The 25,220-nt window shown below is 40.0% G+C and overlaps 1 protein-coding gene across 1 annotated transcript in view; it reads right to left on the reverse strand.

Annotated features, from left to right (window-relative positions):
• Positions 1-25,220, reverse strand: part of LOC120488816 (uncharacterized) — a 90,799-nt gene that overhangs the window by 12,603 nt on the left and 52,976 nt on the right. The window contains exons 28-48 of the mRNA XM_089132653.1: positions 24,728-24,805; positions 23,312-23,410; positions 22,136-23,023; positions 21,927-21,985; positions 21,644-21,798; positions 20,827-21,413; positions 20,074-20,709; positions 19,348-19,863; positions 17,515-18,924; positions 16,573-17,397; positions 16,273-16,332; positions 15,280-16,002; positions 13,972-15,045; positions 13,072-13,758; positions 12,370-12,552; positions 11,539-12,204; positions 11,455-11,502; positions 8,788-11,124; positions 7,687-7,761; positions 7,363-7,427; positions 7,036-7,193 (exon numbers count right to left, since the gene is read on the reverse strand). Coding sequence (XP_088988779.1) covers positions 7,036-7,193; positions 7,363-7,427; positions 7,687-7,761; positions 8,788-11,124; positions 11,455-11,502; positions 11,539-12,204; positions 12,370-12,552; positions 13,072-13,758; positions 13,972-15,045; positions 15,280-16,002; positions 16,273-16,332; positions 16,573-17,397; positions 17,515-18,924; positions 19,348-19,863; positions 20,074-20,709; positions 20,827-21,413; positions 21,644-21,798; positions 21,927-21,985; positions 22,136-23,023; positions 23,312-23,410; positions 24,728-24,805 — 11,329 coding nt within the window. The remainder of the gene's footprint in view (positions 1-7,035; positions 7,194-7,362; positions 7,428-7,686; positions 7,762-8,787; positions 11,125-11,454; positions 11,503-11,538; positions 12,205-12,369; positions 12,553-13,071; positions 13,759-13,971; positions 15,046-15,279; positions 16,003-16,272; positions 16,333-16,572; positions 17,398-17,514; positions 18,925-19,347; positions 19,864-20,073; positions 20,710-20,826; positions 21,414-21,643; positions 21,799-21,926; positions 21,986-22,135; positions 23,024-23,311; positions 23,411-24,727; positions 24,806-25,220) is intronic.

Raw genomic sequence — 25,220 nt, forward strand, 5'->3', positions numbered from 1 at the left:
GAATAAAGAACCCTCTGCTACAAATATAGAACTCTTATTTTTCTAACAGTGTACTTTATCGAAAGATCACAATTTTCCTTTTGAAAGAATCTTCTTGAAATGGTTGTCCAACAATTTGGGCCTGTTTACAGTTTGAAAAATATAAAAAAAATATATTTGTTGAATTGAAGAGGAGGGAGATGTTTTAGTAAATAGCTGTATGTGGACTGTATTAAAAGCAAAAGCAGAGTCACTTGAATTAAAGTGCCCAAGTAAAGTGAGGTATTGTCATTCCTCTCCTTACAATGAGGACTATGACATGAATTTTAGGTGTGGTGGGTAAAGGTGAACACCCAAAACTTTCTGCAACACTTGGAAGACAAATATGTTTGTCTGCACACGTGAGAATGTAATGATAATAATTGCACTCTAAAAATTCTGGGTTGTTTCAACCCATGTTTGGGTCAAATATAGACAAATCCAACCGTTCGGTTCAAATTTCTAACAATAATAATAAAAAAGTAAACCGGCTGTTGAGTTTGTCCTATATTTGACCCAAACTATTATTCAGTAAATAATGAAACAACCCAGCATTTTTTAGAGCGTATATGTGCATTTAAAAGGACATGCTGCCACCTACAGTATTGTCTTGATAGCCTGAATGGATGATGATCGAGTCTAGATATAGTAAAATTGTATAAAATCCAGATTTCTAATAATAAGTGGATTTTGAATGACAGTAGATTAATTGATCGTTCACCAGCAAAGTTGGGCTATGATGTCATTTTCTTTCATCTTTTGCAGCCGATGTCCAATAGGCTTGGAACGTAGACAGAATTTATCTCAGTCTCGCAGTAATTCATGGATATTCATTACAGTAGCAATGCAGAACTTTATTGAAATCCCTCAATAAAGAAAATCAGATTAAATTTCTGCTTTCTGACTTTCTTCCCCATTCCTCGATTCAAACCTTTTTGGTTTCACACCATTGGTTTTCATAGCAAAAACGGTATTTCCTTCAGGAAATGAAAATTAGAACAATAAGAAAAATATCAGAACAATATCAGAAAACATGATACTTGTATTTTCAGCGTCTCAATCTACTTCAACTTCCTTGTTTCATTCCACACCTTGACTAATCAAACAGGACGACTGCAGATAAGATTTTAAATGACACACTGTATCCGGAGAGATTCAGGGAAGAAAAGCGTCGTCTGCTGGACAACTTGCACAATGCAGTTGGACTTGGAATCATGAAAAACTGCATTGTCAGAGCATTGCTATGTCATTGCTTCTCAGTTGTTTTTAGTGGGTTGCTATGATGTTCTTGGTTGTTACATACTGGTCTGAATTGGAAGAGCCCACCCTTCAAACCTTTGATATTCTGGCCTCTATATAGATATTGCATCCCTATCAGAAGTCGCATGCCTCTGGAGCAACTATGGGTTAAGTGTCTTGCTCATTGGTGTCTCACAGTGGATTCGAACCTGGTCTCTCACACCAAAGGCATGTGTCTTATCCACTGCGCCATCACTACCCCTAGATTGAAGATTAATGCTAGAGGGAGTGTGATGGCTGATCCTGATTCCTGACCCACTTAGAGGTCTATTGGTGAGAAAGTTTTTAATCCACTGGTAAAGAAGGTTTCCCAGACCCAGTGTTTGTAATTTGTTAATCAATTCATCTGGACTGTCTGGGTTAATGGAGTTGAATGCAGAGCTATAGTCAATAAATAGCATTCAATAAATAGCGATTAAATGTAAAGAACGCTGCTGTGCCGTCTATGTTGGATCAGACAGGAATGATGCAACACACGGACTGTGGGTCGAACATGTATGGGCGAATCAATCCGGTTGCCATTTTACAACATTGGACGTTTTCAGAACAATTTCCCCCAAGCGCATCGACGGGTGAGTCGAAACTCATTATAATATGCAAAACTGTTATCCACTCACAGCAGTGGGCGTTTACTTCCAAGTCCAAGTCAGCTAGGCTCAAAACTAGGGTAGAAAAAGGCCTATTACTTATTAATTGTGATGTTTTTGAATGCAAAAACCAAGCGAATGTCACAAGTTGACCTCAGACAACAATGTAATAAAATTTAAAAAGCCAGTTCATGACCCCTTTAAACGAAAATGAAAAAGATTCTTGTTCTGCACCCAATTCCTGTTTCTCCGCGCCGCGGCAGGGAAGATATGCTCAAGCCATATGTGCAGATGTAAATACGGCCACTGTAGCTGTTGTGTCTTCTGTCACCTTTGAGGATGATAATATAGGTGTTCGTGAAGAAGCAACATCATGTACTAAATTGTCAAACTTTTGCTAAATATTGAAAGTCACCTATAGATTATCTTTCTAAGGGACATCGCAAACACACTGTATTGATTCACGATTCATTGATTCACGAATTCCCTTCATTATTCTCAGATAACCTTTCGCAAACCAATTGATGTGATGATGCTGAATCAACATCGACTGATTTTAAAGACAATAGCCAAAATGCATAATTATCACTGTAAAGCTGATTTGAAACCATCTGTATTGTATAAAGCCCTATATACTGTAAATGAAGGTGATTGACACTTTGACCTCATATGAGCAATACTCTTGGGGTGTTTAGAGATGAGCTTGTACCTGGCCAGAAGAGGGCAGACTTGACTTCACTGTAAAATACAGTTGTTGGACAAACTCTTTAAGGATTTATTGCTTTATTAGGCATCTGTAATAATATTTAAATTTTGGGGTTAACTATCATTTTAAGTTTTGTATTGCGGGCTGGTATACAAAGAAAATAAACCTTGTAATAAAAACGTAAAAATGTTAATTAATCTATCGTTGCGATTTAACTCCTCATGCTGCTGATTAGAATTCAGTGCCATAACTGCCATTACTTTTGTCAGTTCATCATCATAGCATAATTTACAAAAAAATAAAATAAAAACACCTTTTTTAAAAGACATGAAGGTACCAAATTACAGGACAATTATTCAAAGATTATCACTTTGAAGCCTCATTCAAAAGGAACCTGTCACCACATAGAGATAAAACAATCCTACAATTATATGGTGTGAACATTGTAGGTTGTGCAATGTTATTCAAAAGCAAAGAATGTGGCCATGTGACATTCCTCTCATGCTGACAATAACAAGGAAAGGTGTGAAGGTGGAAGAAGTTACTCGGGCAGTGACTTAGAATTTGCTCGTTTAAAAAATATGACTGAAAATGAATGAAATGCTTTCTAATTTGTCCATGTTGAAAGACCTCTTCAAGGGATACTCCACTTTTTTGGAAATAGGCTCATTTTACAACTCCCCCAGAGTTGGATTTTACCATTTTCGAATCCATTCAGCCGATTTTCTGATTTTTTTTTAAGAATATCACTAACCAGACAGTTTCTGGTCTCATTGACTTCCATAGTAGGAAAAAAAAAATACTATGTATGATCATTTAATTTTTACCAGAATCTTATGACAATCATAAGTAAGTAAAAAAAATGCCAATCTTATGCTCTCTGTTGAGAAACAAGCTTACTGGCAATTAAATCTAAACTTATCTAAACTATAGCACTTATTTACACACACACACACACACACACACACACACACACACACACACACAAAATGCATGTCTAAACATAAGATTTATGTATTTGAATTGCATATCAAATTTTCATCCATTTGGATTACATAGTTTTAACAAAAACCATTTAATATTCTGAATGTACTGAAGGAACTGAGTTAATGCTGACTGAAGAAAAGAGTTAACGCAAGAACTATGACTGACTTCTGCTTCAGTCTTAGATGAAATCAACTGAAGATAAAATAAGACATTAAATCTCTCAAGATCTCAGCAGAGGAGGATTAAACAACTCCACAAACAGCATTACCAGCTTCACTTATTACTAACCAGATTTCCTTAATTTAATTTCCGTTTTGAAATCAACAGTTGCATTTTAAGTCACCATGATGGTGGTCAGTGTTTGCTTTAGTTGGACTCTTGACCCTTAAAGGGTTAGTTCACCCAAAAATGAAAATTAAGTCATTAATTACTCACCCCCATGCTGTACCAACCCCGTAAGACCTTCGTTCGTCTTCGGAACACAAATGGAGATATTTTTGATTAAATTTGAGAGCTGTATAACTACCACATTGGCTCCTAAGGGACTGCCTCTTGACGGCCCAAAAAGTCAATGAAGAAAATGTTTAAATATCCCAAGTGACTACCGTGGCTCAACTATATGTTTATCAAGTGACGCGAATACTTTTTGTGCGAAAAAACAAACAAAAATAACGAGTTTATTCGACTATTTCTTTTCTTCCTTGTAGGCCAGAACGAGACTTCCTTATAGATTTCCACGACGCATGCGCGAGAATTGCGATCTAAGTTGGTGTAAGCAGATCGCAAATCTCGCGCATGCGTCGTGGAAATCTAAGGAATTCATTATTGTTTTGTTATGTAATCCACTAGATTCTACAGTATGAGATCTATCAGTGTTCTTTATCAAATGATATACTTGGTTTTTTTAAATATTAAGTGCACAAAAACCTTTAATCTATGGCTTTACTCAGATGCACACAGACATCAAGTAACAGCATATGAATCTCAACAATGGTGATAATCAAACAAAATATCCTGATAATCAGATCAACTCTGAGCATAAAACAAGCTACAAAAAAAATCCAGCTGCATAATTTATTAATGCTGCAATGAATGCTGGGAGAAATTGGTGAGTTTTGATTGGTGGTACCCTGCATGCACTGTAGCATAAATCATTTGATTTTTTGTCACCATTGTTGAGAATCATATGTTAATTCTTGATGTCTAAGAAATAATGTGAAGAAAAAAATTTTATAAGAAAAAGTTTAAGTTATTTATATTATTTGATTAACACTGTTGGATTTCACGCTGTCAAGTCACATAGCTACTATAATGAATAAAAATAAATTACTCAAAGTATTTGATACTCAATAAGATGAGTGATAAAGGCCACAACATGCTGATTTCATCCTCATTAATAAACAGCCAACATCACCAGACCTCATTTTCTCTTGGCTTTTTGCTACAACTAATGTGCTTTATAAAAACACACAGTTACAACAGCCAGAGAAAATATAATATTATATTGCTCTCTATATAGCGCTATAAAAAAGCGCTATATAAATAAATGTGACTTGACTTGACTCTCCCAGATATTACGCTCATCTTAGAGCCCAACTAAAGCAAACACTGATCACTGCATGGTGACTTAAAATACAACTGTTGATTTCATTAAAACGGAAATTAAATAAAGTAAATTCGGTTAGTAATAAGTGAAGCTGGTAGTGCTGATTTTGGAGTTGTTTAATCCTCCTCTTTAGAGATCTTTAGAGATTTAATGTCTTATTTTATCTTCAGTTGATAACATCTAAGGCTGTGGCTGAAATCAGTTGTAGTTCTTGCTTTTCTCTTTCCTTTGGGGATTCTGCTTAACAGCAGGTGTTCATAATTAATGCCCAATCATCATTAATTATTACCTTCAACACTGCTTCAATGGTACTTTCGCTCAGTAGTGTGCACACATATGAACACTGAGCAGTGTTAATTTAAAATGGGCGTTTTTCTGTGTACTATTACATAAATCTTACCCGTTTCATTTACGTATGACTGACAAATATGAATCACATTCAGTTTATTAGTACAACTTTAAATATTATCTGTTTAATTTATATATGACTGAAAATGTGAATTACATTCAGATTATTAATTGGTTATTTTTGAGTAGCTGAGAGTATTTGCATATCACTAATAACAAACAATATAAAAATGCAGCTACCTGAATAAAGTGGGTGATATAAAAAAATATGCAAAAACACTTGAAAAACACTTTCATTACTTTTCCCTGTCATTTACCCATTCTGGCTATACAATTTCTATAAAAAATATAAATCAATAAAATTGCTGGTAAGGTGGTTTTAGGTGGCTACATAATAAAAGGAACATAATATTATGTGGACCACTCACCTGTCAGAGGTGTCTTGCGCTAAAAAAAATCCTTTAATCAATTTAACTCATTAATACAAAATGTCATGTTACTTTAAACAAAAACAGGCCTCATTAATGCATAAACTCTTCTCATAGTCCATAATTTTTTAATTATTCCCTCAGAGATCCCGTTTGAAATGTAAGAAATTGTGCACAGGTTAAAGTTGCATCAAGACTTTATTTAAATTAACATTAAACCTTTTACATTTTAAATAAATATACATACTTGTAGTATACATTTTTTAAATTAACATATATTATAATTTCATTGTGGATATATACACATGCATTTATTTAGATGTAAACAAATACATTAAAAAATGTGTTTCATATTTTTTCTGAACTCTTGATTTTCTCTTTCTCTTTCTCGTTTCATATGAAACTATTTTGGATTATGTGAACTCAATAAATATGTTTGTTTGATTACTAAAATAAATAAAAAGATCTCGCAATTTCATATACTAGACAAAAGGAAAAGATCAAAATAGGATTGATTTCGACAGCTTCTAATTCATATATAATAATTTTTCTCTTTACAAATTGCGCCCTTGAAAATCAATGCAATTTATATCAATCATATCTATTTTGGTATTGCCATCTCATATATATTTTAAGAGTGAGCAACAACAGTAAATAATGCATTATAAACATACAAAGCATGCTCTAACAAATTCGTTAGTTGTAAATCCTTAGTTGACTCATTGTTAAAGGATTTAAAGACAACCTCTTAATATTTTTGCCATAATAAAGAGCCATGTTATTTGAAGCAGACTGGATTCAATCTTTAATCCACTTGAAGATGTAGTTAAAGCAGCCACAGTCGAAGTTGAAGCAGCTACAGTCGTAGTAGCAATAACTGTAAGAAAAAGATGAACAAATTAGATAAACACAATATAAGGTACTAGGACCTTTTTTATTTCATTCCAGTCCAAATGTACTATATGTTTTGTCTGCCATATTCTTATATACCAAAAGAGCAAGACAGTTTCTGAGGCCTTCCAAATGTGCAAGATATGTTTTAAAATGGAAATTTACCTGAACCATTGACTGAAATTGATGCAGGAAGTATCTTCAGTGGATCGGCACCTCCTTGTAACACTGCTGACCGAAGGGTGTCTAAAACCTCTTGAACAGTTGGGACCGATGCCGTGGAGTTGAAAACCAGTTGTGTTTCTGTGATGATTGACCCTTGGCTGGAATATACAGTATAGAAGAATATCATATATGGTAGGATTCCTTAATATGAGTATATTACCAATATATAAAAGTACTGTATACTCCATTCTCTTTTTTTTTTTTTTTCAAGAACACTTCTACACACAGCGCACATAAAAAGCAAAGGTTGCAATATTTCATTTTTACCTGAATCTTTTGACAATCACTCTGATGAAGGAAGAAGGATATTTATTTTTGTAGATTGGTTCAATCTGTAACATACAGGCAGTCACAACCAAAATCAGAATTAACTTTTTGTTTGTTTGTTTGTGGAACAAAGGTTTATGAAAACTTTTGATATCCAGAAACATATTATAAATAAAAAAGTGTGTCATTTATTTATGGTAAACTAATCATTTTAAACAATAACAATACCCTAACAAACTCCTGGATTTGGTCTAAAATATCTGTTATCTGTTCTCTTAAGTACAGTTGAGATATGTTCTAGTTTTCATGTTAATTTTAACTCACCTCTGCAATGACGAGCAGAACCCTCTCCTTGAAGGCCGGAGAGTTTGAATCGTTGAGTTCAGGAATAAATGTGTCCTGAGAGCGGAAAATCAGGTCTGTCATATACATGGGTACAGATTTCGTAGTTGTAATTGTAACCACTGTAGTTGCCAAAATTGTCAAGGGTCTTGTTGCTGTTGTTTTTGTGGTTGAGGCAGTTGTGTAAGTGGTTAGAGCAGTGGTTGTATTAGTGGTTGAGGCAACTGACTTTGTTGATGTTCTAGTTGTACTACCAGTCGTAGTGGTAAAGGTAGTTGAAGAGGGAGTCAATGAAGTAAAAACAGAAGTTGTTGGTTTTGTTCTTGTGTTAATTGCTGTACTTGTGATACTTGTTATGAATGCTGACAATGTTATTGTTGGTCTTGTAGATATTTTGGTTGTACTAACAGTTGTTGTGACTGGTTTAGTTGTTTCTGTTGTACTAACAGTCGTGCTCTCAGTTGTAGTGGTTGGTGTAGTTGTCTCTGTTGTACTAACAGTTGTGCTCTCAGTTGTTGTGGCTGAGGACAATTCTGTTATTATTGGTTCTGGTGTAGTTGTTTCAGTTGTAGTAACAGTTGAGCTGTCAGTTGTTGTGACTGGTGTAATTGTCTCTGTTGTACTAACAGTTGTGCTCTCAGTTGTGACTGGTGTAGTTGTTTCACTTGTAGTAACAGTTGTGCTCTCAGTTGTTGTTGCCGGTGTAGTTGTCTCTGTTGTACTAACAGTTGTGCTCTCAGTTGTTGTGGCTGAGGACAATTCTGTTATTATTGGTTCTGGTGTAGTTGTTTCTGTTGTAGTAACAGTTGAGCTGTCAGTTGTTGTGACTGGTGTAGTTGTTTCTGTTGTAGTAACAGTTGAGCTGTCAGTTGTTGTGACTGGTGTAGTTGTTTCAGTTGTACTAACAGTTGTGCTCTCAGTTGTACTCGCTGGTGTAGTTGTTTCAGTTGTACTAACAGTTGTGCTCTCAGTTGTTGTGGCTGGTGTAGTTGTCTCTGTTGTACTAACAGTTGTGCTCTCAGTTGTTGTGGCTGGTGTAGTTGTCTCTGTTGTACTAACAGTTGTGCTCTCAGTTGTTGTGGCTGGTGTAGTTGTTTCTGTTGTAGTAACAGTTGAGCTGTCAGTTGTTGTGACTGGTGTAGTTGTTTCTGTTGTAGTAACAGTTGAGCTGTCAGTTGTTGTGACTGGTGTAGTTGTTTCTGTTGTAGTAACAGTTGAGCTGTCAGTTGTTGTGACTGGTGTAGTTGTTTCAGTTGTACTAACAGTTGTGCTCTCAGTTGTACTCGCTGGTGTAGTTGTTTCAGTTGTACTAACAGTTGTGCTCTCAGTTGTTGTGGCTGGTGTAGTTGTCTCTGTTGTACTAACAGTTGTGCTCTCAGTTGTAGTGGCTGGTGTAATTGTCTCTGTTGTACTAACAGTTGTGCTCTCAGTTGTGACTGGTGTAGTTGTTTCACTTGTAGTAACAGTTGTGCTCTCAGTTGTTGTTGCCGGTGTAGTTGTCTCTGTTGTACTAACAGTTGTGCTCTCAGTTGTTGTGGCTGGTGTAGTTGTCTCTGTTGTACTAACAGTTGTGCTCTCAGTTGTTGTGGCTGAGGACAATTCTGTTATTATTGGTTCTGGTGTTGTTTCAGTTGTAGTAACAGTTGAGCTGTCAGTTGTTGTGACTGGTGTAGTTGTTTCTGTTGTAGTAACAGATGAGCTGTCAGTTGTTGTGACTGGTGTAGTTGTTTCTGTTGTAGTAACAGTTGTGCTCTCAGTTGTTGTGGCTGGTGTAGTTGTTTCTGTTGTACTAATAGTTGTGCTCTCAGTTGTAGTGGCTGGTGTAGTTATTTCAGTTGTACTAACAGTTGTGCTCTCAGTTGTAGTGGCTGGTGTAGTTGTCTCTGTTGTACTAACAGTTGTGCTCTCAGTTGTGACTGGTGTAGTTGTTTCACTTGTAGTAACAGTTGTGCTCTCAGTTGTTGTGGCCGGTGTAGTTGTTTCAGTTGTACTAACAGTTGTGCTCTCAGTTGTTGTGGCTGGTGTAGTTATTTCAGTTGTACTAACAGTTGTGCTCTCAGTTGTGACTGGTGTAGTTGTTTCACTTGTAGTAACAGTTGTGCTCTCAGTTGTTGTGGCCGGTGTAGTTGTTATAGTTGTACTAACAGTTGTGCTCTCAGTTGTTGTGGCTGAGGACAATTCTGTTATTATTGGTTCTGGTGTAGTTGTTTCAGTTGTAGTAACAGTTGAGCTGTCAGTTGTTGTGACTGGTGTAGTTGTTTCTGTTGTAGTAACAGTTGAGCTGTCAGTTGTTGTGACTGGTGTAGTTGTTTCTGTTGTAGTAACAGTTGTGCTCTCAGTTGTACTCGCTGGTGTAGTTGTTTCAGTTGTACTAACAGTTGTGCTCTCAGTTGTTGTGACTGGTGTAGTTGTCTCTGTTGTACTAACAGTTGTGCTCTCAGTTGTTGTGGCTGGTGTAGTTGTCTCTGTTGTACTAACAGTTGTGCTCTCAGTTGTTGTGGCTGGTGTAGTTGTTTCAGTTGTAGCAACAGTTGAGCTGTCAGTTGTGACTGGTGTGGTTGTTTCTGTTGTTGTAACAGTTGTGCTCTCAGTTGTAGTCGCTGGTGTAGTTGTTTCAGTTGTACTAACAGTTGTGCTCTCAGTTGTTGTGGCTGAGGACAATTCTGTTATTATTGGTGCTGGTGTAGTTGTTTCAGTTGTAGTAGCAGTTGAGCTGTCAGTTGTGGCTGGTGTAGTTGTTTCAGTTGTACTAACGGTTGTGCTCTCAGTTGTTGTGACTGGTGAAGTTGTTTCTGTTGTACTAACAGTTGTGCTCTCAGGTGATGTGGCTGGAGTAGTTGTTTCAGTTGTAGTAACAGTTGTGCTCTCAGTTGTTGCTGGTGTTGTTGTTTCAGTTGTACTAACAGTTGTGCTCTCAGTTGTTGCTGGTGTAGTTGTTTCTGTTGTACTAACAGTTGTGCTCTCAGTTGTTGTGGCTGGTGTAGTTGTTTCTGTTGTAGTAACAGTTGTGCTCTCAGTTGTTGTGGCTGGTGTAGTTTTTTCTGTTGTACTAACAGTTGTACTCTCAGTTGTTGTGGCTGAGGACAATTCTGTTATTATTGGTGCTGGTGTAGTTGTTTCAGTTGTAGTAACAGTTGAGCTGTCAGTTGTGACTGGTGTAGTTGTTTCAGTTGTACTAACAGTTGTGCTCTCAGGTGATGTGGCTGGTGTTGTTGTTTCAGTTGTACTAACAGTTGTGCTCTCAGTTGTTGCTGGTGTAGTTGTTTCTGTTGTACTAACAGTTGTGCTCTCTGTTGTTGTGACTGGTGTAGTTGTTTCTGTTGTAGTAACAGTTGTGCTCTCAGTTGTTGTGGCTGGTGTAGTTTTTTCTGTTGTACTAACAGTTGTGCTCTCAGTTGTTGTGGCTGGTGTAGTTGTTTCAGTTGTACTAACAGTTGTACTCTCAGTTGTTGTGGCTGAGGACAATTCTGTTATTATTGGTGCTGGTGTAGTTGTTTCAGTTGTAGTAACAGTTGAGCTGTCAGTTGTGACTGGTGTAGTTGTTTCAGTTGTACTAACAGTTGTGCTCTCAGGTGATGTGGCTGGTGTTGTTGTTTCAGTTGTACTAACAGTTGTGCTCTCAGTTGTTGCTGGTGTAGTTGTTTCTGTTGTACTAACAGTTGTGCTCTCTGTTGTTGTGACTGGTGTAGTTGTGTCTGTTGTAGTAACAGTTGTGCTCTCAGTTGTTGTGGCTGGTGTAGTTTTTTCTGTTGTACTAACAGTTGTGCTCTCAGTTGTTGTGGCTGGTGTAGTTGTTTCAGTTGTACTAACAGTTGTGCTCTCAGTTGTTGTGGCTGAGGACAATTCTGTTATTATTGGTGCTGGTGTAGTTGTTTCAGTTGTAGTAACAGTTGAGCTGTCAGTTGTGACTGGTGTAGTTGTTTCAGTTGTACTAACAGTTGTGCTCTCAGGTGATGTGGCTGGTGTTGTTGTTTCAGTTGTACTAACAGTTGTGCTCTCAGTTGTTGCTGGTGTAGTTGTTTCTGTTGTACTAACAGTTGTGCTCTCTGTTGTTGTGACTGGTGTAGTTGTGTCTGTTGTAGTAACAGTTGTGCTCTCAGTTGTTGTGGCTGGTGTAGTTTTTTCTGTTGTACTAACAGTTGTGCTCTCAGTTGTTGTGGCTGGTGTAGTTGTTTCAGTTGTACTAACAGTTGTACTCTCAGTTGTTGTGGCTGAGGACAATTCTGTTATTATTGGTGCTGGTGTAGTTGTTTCAGTTGTAGTAACAGTTGAGCTGTCAGTTGTGACTGGTGTGGTTGTTTCTGTTGTTGTAACAGTTTTGCTCTCAGTTGTAGTCGCTGGTGTAGTTGTTTCAGTTGTACTAACAGTTGTGCTCTCAGTTGTTGTGGCTGGAGTAGTTGTTTCAGTTGTACTAACAGTTGTGCTCTCAGTTGTTGTGGCTGGAGTAGTTGTTTCAGTTGTACTAACAGTTGTGCTCTCAGTTGTTGTGGCTGGAGTAGTTGTTTCAGTTGTAGTAACAGTTGTGCTCTCAGTTGTTGCTGGTGTAGTTGTTTCAGTTGTACTAACAGTTGTACTCTCAGTTGTTGTGGCTGAGGACAATTCTGTTATTATTGGTGCTGGTGTAGTTGTTTCAGTTGTAGTAACAGTTGAGCTGTCAGTTGTGACTGGTGTGGTTGTTTCTGTTGTTGTAACAGTTTTGCTCTCAGTTGTAGTCACTGGTGAAGTTGTTTCTGTTGTAGCAACAGTTGACCTCTCAGTTGTTGTGACTGGTGTAGTTGTTTCAGTTGTACTAACAGTTGTGCTCTCAGTTGATGTGGCTGGTGTAGTTGTTTCAGTTGTACTAACAGTTGTGCTCTCAGTTGTTGTGGCTGGAGTAGTTGTTTCAGTTGTAGTAACAGTTGTGCTCTCAGTTGTTGCTGGTGTAGTTGTTTCTGTTGTACTAACAGTTGTGCTCTCAGTTGTTGCTGGTGTAGTTGTTTCTGTTGTACTAACACTTGTGCTCTCAGTTGTTGTGGCTGGTGTAGTTGTTTCAGTTGTAGCAACAGTTGAGCTGTCAGTTGTGACTGGTGTGGTTGTTTCTGTTGTTGTAACAGTTGTGCTCTCAGTTGTAGTTGCTGGTGTAGTTGTTTCAGTTGTACTAACAGTTGTGCTCTCAGTTGTTGTGGCTGAGGACAATTCTGTTATTATTGGTGCTGGTGTAGTTGTTTCAGTTGTAGTAGCAGTTGAGCTGTCAGTTGTGACTGGTGTGGTTGTTTCTGTTGTTGTAACAGTTGTGCTCTCAGTTGTAGTCGCTGGTGTAGTTATTTCAGTTGTACTAACAGTTGTACTCTCAGTTGTTGTGGCTGGAGTAGTTGTTTCAGTTGTACTAACAGTTGTGCTCTCAGTTGTTGTGGCTGGTGAAGTTGTTTCTGTTGTACTAACAGTTGTGCTCTCAGTTGTTGTGGCTGGAGTAGTTGTTTCAGTTGTAGTAACAGTTGTGCTCTCAGTTGTTGCTGGTGTAGTTGTTTCTGTTGTACTAACAGTTGTGCTCTCAGTTGTTGTGGCTGGAGTAGTTGTTTCAGTTGTAGTAACAGTTGTGCTCTCAGTTGTTGCTGGTGTAGTTGTTTCTGTTGTAGCAATAGTTGAGCTGTCAGTTGTTGCTGGTGTGGTTGTTTCTGTTTTTGTAACAGTTGTGCTCTCAGTTGTAGTCGCTGGTGTAGTTGTTTCAGTTGTACTAACAGTTGTGCTCTCAGTTGTTGTGGCTGGAGTAGTTGTTTCAGCTGTACTAACAGTTGTTGTGGCTGGTTTAGTTGTTTCAGCTGTACTAACAGTTGTGCTCTCAGTTGTTGTGGCTGAGGACAATTCTGTTATTATTGGTGCTGGTGTGGTTGTTTCTGTTGTTGTAACAGTTGTGCTCTCAGTTGTAGTCGCTGGTGTAGTTGTTTCAGTTGTACTAACAGTTGTGCTCTCAGTTGTTGTGGCTGGAGTAGTTGTTTCAGTTGTACTAACAGTTGTGCTCTCAGTTGTTGTGGCTGGAGTAGTTGTTTCAGTTGTACTAACAGTTGTGCTCTCAGTTGTTGTGGCTGGAGTAGTTGTTTCAGTTGTACTAACAGTTGTGCTCTCAGTTGTTGTGGCTGGAGTAGTTGTTTCAGTTGTAGTAACAGTTGTGCTCTCAGTTGTTGCTGGTGTAGTTGTTTCAGTTGTACTAACAGTTGTACTCTCAGTTGTTGTGGCTGAGGACAATTCTGTTATTATTGGTGCTGGTGTAGTTGTTTCAGTTGTAGTAACAGTTGAGCTGTCAGTTGTGACTGGTGTGGTTGTTTCTGTTGTTGTAACAGTTTTGCTCTCAGTTGTAGTCACTGGTGAAGTTGTTTCTGTTGTAGCAACAGTTGACCTCTCAGTTGTTGTGACTGGTGTAGTTGTTTCAGTTGTACTAACAGTTGTGCTCTCAGGTGATGTGGCTGGTGTAGTTGTTTCAGTTGTACTAACAGTTGTGCTCTCAGTTGTTGTGGCTGGAGTAGTTGTTTCAGTTGTAGTAACAGTTGTGCTCTCAGTTGTTGCTGGTGTAGTTGTTTCTGTTGTACTAACAGTTGTGCTCTCAGTTGTTGCTGGTGTAGTTGTTTCTGTTGTACTAACACTTGTGCTCTCAGTTGTTGTGGCTGGTGTAGTTGTTTCAGTTGTAGCAACAGTTGAGCTGTCAGTTGTGACTGGTGTGGTTGTTTCTGTTGTTGTAACAGTTGTGCTCTCAGTTGTAGTTGCTGGTGTAGTTGTTTCAGTTGTACTAACAGTTGTGCTCTCAGTTGTTGTGGCTGAGGACAATTCTGTTATTATTGGTGCTGGTGTAGTTGTTTCAGTTGTAGTAGCAGTTGAGCTGTCAGTTGTGACTGGTGTGGTTGTTTCTGTTGTTGTAACAGTTGTGCTCTCAGTTGTAGTCGCTGGTGTAGTTATTTCAGTTGTACTAACAGTTGTACTCTCAGTTGTTGTGGCTGGAGTAGTTGTTTCAGTTGTACTAACAGTTGTGCTCTCAGTTGTTGTGGCTGGTGAAGTTGTTTCTGTTGTACTAACAGTTGTGCTCTCAGTTGTTGTGGCTGGAGTAGTTGTTTCAGTTGTAGTAACAGTTGTGCTCTCAGTTGTTGCTGGTGTAGTTGTTTCTGTTGTACTAACAGTTGTGCTCTCAGTTGTTGTGGCTGGAGTAGTTGTTTCAGTTGTAGTAACAGTTGTGCTCTCAGTTGTTGCTGGTGTAGTTGTTTCTGTTGTAGCAATAGTTGAGCTGTCAGTTGTTGCTGGTGTGGTTGTTTCTGTTTTTGTAACAGTTGTGCTCTCAGTTGTAGTCGCTGGTGTAGTTGTTTCAGTTGTACTAACAGTTGTGCTCTCAGTTGTTGTGGCTGGAGTAGTTGTTTCAGCTGTACTAACAGTTGTTGTGGCTGGTTTAGTTGTTTCAGCTGTACTAACAGTTGTGCTCTCAGTTGTTGTGGCTGAGGACAATTCTGTTATTATTGGTGCTGGTGTGGTTGTTTCTGTTGTTGTAACAGTTGTGCTCTCAGTTGTAGTCGCTGGTGTAGTTGTTTCAGTTGTACTAACAGTTGTGCTCTCAGTTGTTGTGGCTGGAGTAGTTGTTTCAGTTGTACTAACAGTTGTGCTCTCAGTTGTTGTGGCTGGTGTAGTTGTTTCAGCTGTAGTAACAGTTGTGTTCTCAGTTGTTGTGGCTGGTGTAATTGTTTCAGTTGTACTAACAGTTGTGCTCTCAGTTGTTGTGGCTGGTGTTGTTAATTCAGCTGTAGTCACAGTTGTAGTGGCTGGTGTAGTTGTTTCAGCTGTAGTCACAGTTGTGCTCTCGGGTGTGGCTGGTGTAGTTGTTTCAGTTGTACTAACATTTGTAATCTCAGTTGTTGTGGCTGTTGTAGTTGTTTCAGTTGTACTAAGAGTTGTGCTCTCAATTGTTGTGGTTGGTGTAGTTGTGTCAGTTGTACTAACAGTTGTGCTCTCAGTTGTTGTGGCTTGTGTAGTTGTCTCTTTTGTACTAACAGTTGTGCTCTCAGTTGTTGTGGCTGGTGTTGTTGTTTCAGTTGTACTAACAGTTGTGCTATCAGTTGTTGTGGCTGGTGTAGTTGTCTCTGTTGTACTAACAGTTGTGCTATCAGTTGTAGTGGCTGGTGTAGTTGTGTCAGTTGTACTAACAGTTGTGCTCTCAGTTGTTGTGGCTGGTGTAGTTGTCTCTGTTGTACTAACAGTTGTGCTATCAGTTGTAGTGGCTGGTGTAGTTGTGTCAGTTGTACTAACAGTTGTGCTCTCAGTTGTTGTGGCTGGTGTAGTTGTCTCTGTTGTACTAACAGTTGTGCTCTCAGTTGATGTGGCTGGTGTTGTTTCAGCTGTACTAACAGTTGTGCTCTCAGTTGTTGTGTCTGGTGTAGTTGTGTCAGTTGTACTAACAGTTGTGCTCTCAGTTGATGTGGCTGGTGTAGTTGTCTCTGTTGTACTAACAGTTGTGCTCTCAGTTGTTGTGGCTGGTGTAGTTGTCTCTGTTGTACTAACAGTTGTGCTATCAGTTGTAGTGGCTGGTGTAGTTGTGTCAGTTGTACTAACAGTTGTGCTCTCAGTTGTAGTGGCTGGTGTAGTTGTCTCAGTTGTACTAACAGTTGTGCTCTCAGTTGTTGTGGCTGGTGTAGTTGTCTCTGTTGTACTAACAGTTGTGCTATCAGTTGTAGTGGCTGGTGTAGTTGTGTCAGTTGTACTAACAGTTGTGCTCTCAGTTGATGTGGCTGGTGTTGTTTCAGCTGTACTAACAGTTGTGCTCTCAGTTGTTGTGTCTGGTGTAGTTGTGTCAGTTGTACTAACAGTTGTGCTCTCAGTTGATGTGGCTGGTGTAGTTGTCTCTGTTGTACTAACAGTTGTGCTCTCAGTTGATGTGGCTGGTGTAGTTGTCTCTTTTGTACTAACAGTTGTGCTCTCAGTTGTTGTGGCTGGTGTTGTTGTTTCAGTTGTACTAACAGTTGTGCTCTCAGTTGTAGTGGCTGGTGTAGTTGTGTCAGTTGTACTAACAGTTTTGCTCTCAGTTGTTGTGGCTGGTGTAGTTGTGTCAGTTGTACTAACAGTTGTGCTCTCAGTTGTTGTGGCTGGTGTAGTTGTGTCAGTTGTACTAACAGTTGTGCTCTCAGTTGTTGTGGCTGGTGTAGTTGTTTCAGCCGTACTAACAGTTGTACTCTCAGTTGTTATTGTGGCTGGTGTAGTTGTTTCAGCCGTACTAACAGTTATGCTCTCAGTTGTTGTGGCTGGTGTAGTTGTTTCAGCCGTACTAACAGTTATGCTCTCAGTTGTTGTGGCTGGTGTAGTTGTTTCAGCCGTACTAACAGTTATGCTCTCAGTTGTTGTGGCTGGTTTAGTTGTTTCAGCTGTACTAACAGTTGTGCTCTCAGTTGTTGTGACTGGTGTAGTTGTTTCAGCCGTACTAACAGTTGTTGTCTCAGTTGTGGCTGGTTTAGTTGTTTCAGCTGTACTAACAGTTGTACTCTCAGTTGTTGTTGTGGCTGGTTTAGTTGTTTCAGCTGTATTAACAGTTGTACTCTCAGTTGTTGTGGCTGGTGTAGTTGTTTCAGCCGTACTAACAGTTGTGCTCTCAGTTGTTGTGGCTGGTTTAGTTGTTTCAGCTGTACTAACAGTTGTGCTCTCAGTTGTTGTGGCTGGTGTAGTTGTTTCAGCTGTACTAACAGTTGTGCTCTCAGTTGTTGTGGCTGGTGTAGTTGTTTCAGCCATACTAACAGTTGTGCTCTCAGTTGTTGTGGCTGGTGTAGTTGTTTCAGCTGTACGAACAGTTGTGCTCTCAGTTGTTGTGGCTGGTGTAGTTGTTTCAACTGTAGTCACAGTTGTGCTCTCAGTTGTTGTGGCTGGTGTAGTTGTTTCAGCCGTACTAACAGTTGTGCTCTCAGTTGTTGTGGCTGGTGTAGTTGTTTCAGCTGTACTAACAGTTGTGCTCTCAGTTGTTGTGGCTGGTGTAGTTGTTTCAGCCATACTAACAGTTGTGCTCTCAGTTGTTGTGGCTGGTGTAGTTGTTTCAGCTGTACTAACAGTTGTGCTCTCAGTTGTTGTGGCTGGTGTAGTTGTTTCAGCTGTACTAACAGTTGTGCTCTCAGTTGTTGTGGCTGGTGTAGTTGTCTCTGTTGTACTAACAGTTGTGCTCTCAGTTGTAGTGGCTTGTGTAGTTGTGTCAGTTGTACTAACAGTTGTGCTCTCAGTTGTTGTGGCTGGTGTAGTTGTCTCTGTTGTACTAACAGTTGTGCTCTCAGTTGATGTGGCTGGTGTAGTTGTCTCTTTTGTACTAACAGTTGTGCTCTCAGTTGTTGTGGCTGGTGTTGTTTCAGTTGTACTAACAGTTGTGCTCTCAGTTGTTGTGGCTGGTGTAGTTGTTTCAACTGTAGTCACAGTTGTGCTCTCGGTTGTGTCTGGTGTAGTTGTTTCAGCTGTTCTAACAGTTGTGCTCTCAGTTGTTGTGGCTGGTGTAGTTGTTTCAGCTTTACTAACAGTTGTGCTCTCAGTTGTTGTGGCTGGTGTAGTTGTTTCAACTGTAGTCACAGTTGTGCTCTCGGTTGTGGCTGGTGTAGTTGTTTCAGCTGTTCTAACAGTTGTGCTCTCAGTTGTTTTGGCTGGTGTAGTTGTTTCAGCTGTAGTCACAGTTGTAGTGGCTGGTGTAGTTGTTTCAGCTGTAGTCACAGTTGTGCTCTCTGTTGTGGCTGGTGTAGTTGTTTCAGTTGTACTAACAGTTGTGCTCTCAGTTGTTGTGGCTGGTGTAATTGTTTCAGTTGTACTAACAGTTGTGCTCTCAGTTGTAGTGGCTGGTGTAGTTGTTTCAGCTGTAGTCACAGTTGTGCTCTCGGGTGTGGCTGGTGTAGTTGTTTCAGTTGTACTAACAGTTGTGCTCTCAGTTGTTGTGGCTGTTGTAGTTGTTTCAGTTGTACTAAGAGTTGTGCTCTCAATTGTTGTGGTTGGTGTAGTTGTGTCAGTTGTACTAACAGTTGTGCTCTCAGTTGTTGTGGCTGGTGTAGTTGTCTCTTTTGTACTAACAGTTGTTCTCTCAGTTGTTGTGGCTGGTGTTGTTGTTTCAGTTGTACTAACAGTTGTGCTCTCAGTTGTTGTGGCTGGTGTAGTTGTCTCTGTTGTACTAACAGTTGTGCTATCAGTTGTAGTGGCTGGTGTAGTTGTGTCAGTTGTACTAACAGTTGTGCTCTCAGTTGTTGTGGCTGGTGTAGTTGTCTCTGTTGTACTAACAGTTGTGCTCTCAGTTGATGTGGCTGGTGTTGTTTCAGTTGTACTAACAGTTGTGCTCTCAGTTGTTGTGTCTGGTGTAGTTGTGTCAGTTGTACTAACAGTTGTGCTCTCAGCTGTAGTGGCTGGTGTAGTTGTTCCAGTTGTACTAACAGTTGTGCTCTCAGTTGTTGTGGCTGGTGTAGTTGTCTCTGTTGTACTAACAGTTGTGCTCTCAGTTGATGTGGCTGGTGTTGTTTCAGTTGTACTAACAGTTGTGCTCTCAGTTGTTGTGGCTGTTGTAGTTGTTTCAGTTGTACTAAGAGTTGTGCTCTCAATTGTTGTGGTTGGTGTAGTTGTGTCAGTTGTACTAACAGTTGTGCTCTCAGTTGTTGTGGCTGGTGTAGTTGTCTCTTTTGTACTAACAGTTGTGCTCTCAGTTGTTGTGGCTGGTGTTGTTGTTTCAGTGGTACTAACAGTTGTGCTCTCAGTTGTTGTGGCTGGTGTAGTTGTCTCTGTTGTACTAACAGTTGTGCTATCAGTTGTAGTGGCTGGTGTAGTTGTGTCAGTTGTACTAACAGTTGTGCTCTCAGTTGTTGTGGCTGGTGTAGTTGTCTCTGTTGTACTAACAGTTGTGCTCTCAGTTGATGTGGCTGGTGTTGTTTCAGTTGTACTAACAGTTGTGCTCTCAGTTGTAGTGTCTGGTGTAGTTGTGTCAGTTGTACTAACAGTTGTGCTCTCAGTTGTTGTGGCTGGTGTAGTTGTCTCTGTTGTACTAAGAGTTGTGCTCTCAGTTGATGTGGCTGGTGTAGTTGTCTCTGTTGTACTAACAGTTGTGCTCTCAGTTGTTTTGTCTGGTGTAGTTGTGTCAGTTGTACTAACAGTTGTGCTCTCGGTTGTAGTGGCTGGTGTAGTTGTGTCAGTTGTACTAACAGTTGTGCTCTCAGTTGTTGTGGCTGGTTTAGTTGTTTCAGCTGTACTCTCAGTTGTTGTGACTGGTGTAGTTGTTTCAGCTGTACTCTCAGTTGTTGTGGCTGGTTTAGTTGTTTCAGCTGTACTAACAGTTGTGCTCTCAGTTGTTGTGGCTGGTTTAGTTGTTTCAGCTGTACTAACAGTTGTACTCTCAGTTGTTGTGGCTGGTTTAGTTGTTTCAGCTGTACTAACAGTTGTACTCTCAGTTGTTGTTGTGGCTGGTTTAGTTGTTTCAGCTGTACTAACAGTTGTACTGTCAGTTGTTGTGGCTGGTTTAGTTGTTTCAGCCGTACTAACAGTTGTGCTCTCAGTTGTTGTGGCTGGTTTAGTTGTTTCAGCTGTACTAACAGTTGTACTCTCAGTTGTTGTTGTGACTGGTTTAGTTGTTTCAGCCGTACTAACAGTTGTGCTCTCAGTTGTTGTGGCTGGTGTAGTTGTTTCAGTTGTACTAACAGTTGTGCTCTCAGTTGTTGTGGCTGGTGTAGTTGTTTCAGCCGTACTAACAGTTGTGCTCTCAGTTGTTGTGGCTGGTTTAGTTGTTTCAGCTGTACTAACAGTTGTGCTCTCAGTTGTTGTGGCTGGTGTAGTTGTTTCAGCTGTACTAACAGTTGTACTCTCAGTTGTTGTGGCTGGTGTAGTTGTTTCAGCCGTACTAACAGTTGTGCTCTCAGTTGTTGTGGCTGGTTTAGTTGTTTCAGCCGTACTAACAGTTGTGCTCTCAGTTGTTGTGGCTGGTGTAGTTGTTTCAGCCGTACTAACAGTTGTGCTCTCAGTTGTTGTGGCTGGTGTAGTTGTTTCAGCCGTACTAACAGTTGTGCTCTCAGTTGTTGTGGCTGCTGTAGTTGTTTCAGCTGTACTAACAGTTGTGCTCTCGGTTGTAGTGGCTGGTGTAGTTGTTTCAGCTGTACTAACTGTTGTACTCTCAGTGTTTGTGACTGGTGTAGTTGTTTCAGATGTACTATCAGTTGTGCTCTCAGTTGTTGTGGCTGGTGTAGTTGTTTCAGCTGTACTAACAGTTGTACTCTCAGTTGTTGTGGCTGCTGTAGTTGTTTCAGCTGTACTAACAGTTGTGCTCTCGGTTGTAGTGGCTGGTGTAGTTGTTTCAGCTGTACTAACTGTTGTACTCTCAGTGTTTGTGACTGGTGTAGTTGTTTCAGATGTACTAACAGTTGTGCTCTCAGTTGTTGTGGCTGGTGTAGTTGTTTCAGCTGTAGTCACAGTTGTAGTGGCTGGTGTAGTTGTTTCAGCTGTAGTCACAGTTGTGGTCTCGGTTGTTGTGGCCGGTGTAGTTGTTTCAGCTGTTCTAACAGTTGTGCTCTCAGTTGTTGTGGCTTGTGTAGTTGTTTCAGTTGTACTAACAGTTGTGCTCTCAGTTGTTGTGACTGGTGTAGTTGTTTCAGTTGTAGCAATTGACTCTGTTGTAGTATATGCTGCACTAGTGGTTGATGAAACATCAATAGTTGGTGTGACTGTTGAGTATTCTGTTGTTGGTTCAGTAGTAGAGGTCGTTTCATTTCTATATTCTGATACAAGAAAAAAAAATAACAGTTTTTTGGAACTCATGACAGCACTGACAAAGGAAATACATTTTATGAAGATTTATTTTTTTAGAACACTTGTGTAAATATATAGTAATTTCCAAATAATTTTAAGTTCAGTTAAAACTATCTTTATTTTAGCACTTATATATAAAGAGAGAGAGAGAGAGAGAGAGAGAGAGAATCTGAGAGAGATTTTTTTTTAGACAAATTACCATTTACTGTAACTGAATTAGATGTTATTTTCAGGGCGCTGACAGTTGTTGTATTACTCAATAAGTCATCTGCAATTTGTTTATTTGATGGCACATTCTTTTCATCGTCTGTAGCGTTGAAAGTGAGTATTGTTGTGGTAATGACTGACCCCTTTCTGAAATACATTTTTTAGAAATACTGTCATTTGGAAACCTATTAATCACATGTTCTTGGCACTGCATATAAAATATAAAAATAGGCAATTTATATAAAATATTCAGCTTTACAATGTAAAGTATTTACCTGAATTCTTTGACGGTGACTCTTAGGAAGGAGAGGTATTTCCTGTAGATAGCTTGAAGCTGTAACAAAATACAGACAGTTACAATAAACACTTATGAATAGGCTATGCATGATACATTACATATCTAATGTTTGTAATTAAAAGATAATTGCTTTTTTTATTCATTCAAGGATTATATATTGAACAGAGTATGTAGGTTTTCACTCACATAATTCTGAACAAGCTGAGCCCTGTTGTTAAACCCCTGGGACTTTGAGTCACTAAGGTCATCTGTAAATTCATCTTCAGACACAAACTCCAGGATTTTTTGTACTACAGCAGGAGTTGTTGTTGTGGCTGGTGTAGTTGTTTCAGCTGTACTAACAGTTGTGCTCTCAGTTGTTGTGGCTGGTGTAGTTGTTTCAACTGTAGTCACAGTTGTGCTCTCGGTTGTGGCTGGTGTAGTTGTTTCAGCTGTTCTAACAGTTGTGCTCTCAGTTGTTGTGGCTGGTGTAGTTGTTTCAGCTGTACTAACAGTTGTGCTCTCAGTTGTTGTGGCTGGTGTAGTTGTTTCAACTGTAGTCACAGTTGTGCTCTCGGTTGTGGCTGGTGTAGTTGTTTCAGCTGTTCTAACAGTTGTGCTCTCAGTTGTTGTGGCTGGTGTAGTTGTTTCAACTGTAGTCACAGTTGTGCTCTCGGTTGTGGCTGATGTAGTTGTTTCAGCTGTTCTAACAGTTGTGCTCTCAGTTGTTGTGGCTGGTGTAGTTGTTTCAGCTGTAGTCACAGTTGTAGTGGCTGGTGTAGTTGTTTCAGCTGTAGTCACAGTTGTTGTGGCTGGTGTAGTTGTTTCAGTTGTACTAACAGTTGTGCTCTCAGTTGTTGTGGCTGGTGTAGTTGTTTCAGCTGTAGTCACAGTTGTAGTGGCTGGTGTAGTTGTTTCAGCTGTAGTCACAGTTGTGCTCTCTGTTGTGGCTGGTGTAGTTGTTTCAGTTGTAGTAACAGTTGTGCTCTCAGTTGTTGTGGCTGGTGTAATTGTTTCAGTTGTACTAACAGTTGTGCTCTCAGTTGTTGTGGCTGGTGTAGTTGTTTCAGTTGTAGTAACAGTTGTGCTCTCAGTTGTTGTGGCTGGTGTAATTGTTTCAGTTGTACTAACAGTTGTGCTCTCAGTTGTTGTGGCTGTTGTAGTTGTTTCAGTTGTACTAAGAGTTGTGCTCTCAATTGTTGTGGTTGGTGTAGTTGTGTCAGTTGTACTAACAGTTGTGCTCTCAGTTGTTGTGGCTGGTGTAGTTGTCTCTTTTGTACTAACAGTTGTGCTCTCAGTTGTGGCTGGTGTAGTTGTCTCTGTTTTACTAACAGTTGTGCTCACAGTTGTTGTGGCTGGTGTAGTTGTTTCAGCTGTAGTCACAGTTGTAGTGGCTGGTGTAGTTGTTTCAGTTGTACTAACAGTTGTGCTCTCAGTTGTTTTGGCTGTTGTAGTTGTGTCAGTTGTACTAACAGTTGTGCTCTCAGTTGTAGTGGCTGGTGTAGTTGTGTCAGTTGTACTAACAGTTGTGCTCTCAATTGTTCCAGTTGTACTAACAGTTGTGCTCTCAGTTGATGTGGCTGGTGTAGTTGTGTCAGTTGTACTAACAGTTGTGCTCTCAATTGATGTGGCTTGTGTAGTTGTCTCTGTTGTACTAACAGTTGTGCTCTCAGTTGTAGTGGCTGGTGTTGTTGTCTCTGTTGTACTAACAGTTGTGCTCTCAGTTGTAGTGGCTGGTGTAGTTGTTTCAGCTGTACTACTAGCAGTTGTGCTCTCAGTTGTAGTGGCTGGTGTTGTTGTCTCTGTTGTACTAACAGTTGTGCTCTCAGTTGTAGTGGCTGGTGTAGTTGTTTCAGCTGTACTAGCAGTTGTGCTCTCAGTTGTAGTGGCTGGTGTAGTTGTTTCAGCTGTACTAGCAGTTGTGCTCTCAGTTGTAGTGGCTGGTGTTGTTGTCTCTGTTGTACTAACAGTTGTGCTCTCAGTTGTAGTGGCTGGTGTTGTTGTCTCTGTTGTACTAACAGTTGTGCTCTCAGTTGTAGTGGCTGGTGTAGTTGTCTCTGTTGTTGTAACAGTTGTGCTCTCAGTTGTAGTGGCTGGTGTTGTTGTCTCTGTTGTACTAACAGTTGTGCTCTCAATTGTAGTGGCTGGTGTAGTTGTTTCAGCTGTACTAGCAGTTGTGCTCTCAGTTGTAGTGGCTGGTGTAGTTGTTTCAGCTGTACTAGCAGTTGTGCTCTCAGTTGTAGTGGCTGGTGTTGTTGTCTCTGTTGTACTAACAGTTGTGCTCTCAGTTGTAGTGGCTGGTGTTGTTGTCTCTGTTGTACTAACAGTTGTGCTCTCAGTTGTAGTGGCTGGTGTAGTTGTTTCAGTTGTACTAACAGTTGTGCTCTCAGTTGTAGTGGCTGGTGTAGTTGTTTCAGCTGTACTAACAGTTGTGCTCTCAGTTGTAGTGGCTGGTGTTGTTGTCTCTGTTGTACTAACAGTTGTGCTCTCAGTTGTAGTGGCTGGTGTAGTTGTTTCAGTTGTACTAACAGTTGTGCTCTCAGTTGTAGTGGCTGGTGTGGTTGTCTCTGTTGTACTAACAGTTGTGCTCTCAGTTGTAGTGGCTGGTGTAGTTGTTTCAGTTGTACTAACAGTTGTGCTCTCAGTTGTTGTGGCTGTTGTAGTTGTGTCAGTTGTACTAACAGTTGTGCTCTCAGTTGTAGTGGCTGGTGTAGTTGTGTCAGTTGTACTAACAGTTGTGCTCTCAATTGTTCCAGTTGTACTAACAGTTGTGCTCTCAGTTGATGTGGCTGGTGTAGTTGTGTCAGTTGTACTAACAGTTGTGCTCTCAATTGATGTGGCTTGTGTAGTTGTCTCTGTTGTACTAACAGTTGTGCTCTCAGTTGTAGTGGCTGGTGTTGTTGTCTCTGTTGTACTAACAGTTGTGCTCTCAGTTGTAGTGGCTGGTGTAGTTGTTTCAGCTGTACTTGCAGTTGTGCTCTCAGTTGTTGTGGCTGGTGTAGTTGTTTCAGCTGTAGTCACAGTTGTAGTGGCTGTTGTAGTTGTGTCAGTTGTACTAACAGTTGTGCTCTCAGTTGTAGTGGCTGGTGTAGTTGTGTCAGTTGTACTAACAGTTGTGCTCTCAGTTGTAGTGGCTGGTGTAGTTGTTTCAGCTGTACTTGCAGTTGTGCTCTCAGTTGTTGTGGCTGGTGTAGTTGTTCCAGTTGTACTAACAGTTGTGCTCTCAGTTGATGTGGTTGGTGTAGTTGTGTCAGTTGTACTAACAGTTGTGCTCTCAATTGATGTGGCTGGT

This window comes from Pimephales promelas, chromosome 6, assembly GCF_988280905.1.
Source record: "Pimephales promelas chromosome 6, fPimPro1.hap1.1, whole genome shotgun sequence".
Classification (NCBI taxonomy): Eukaryota; Metazoa; Chordata; class Actinopteri; order Cypriniformes; family Leuciscidae; genus Pimephales; species Pimephales promelas.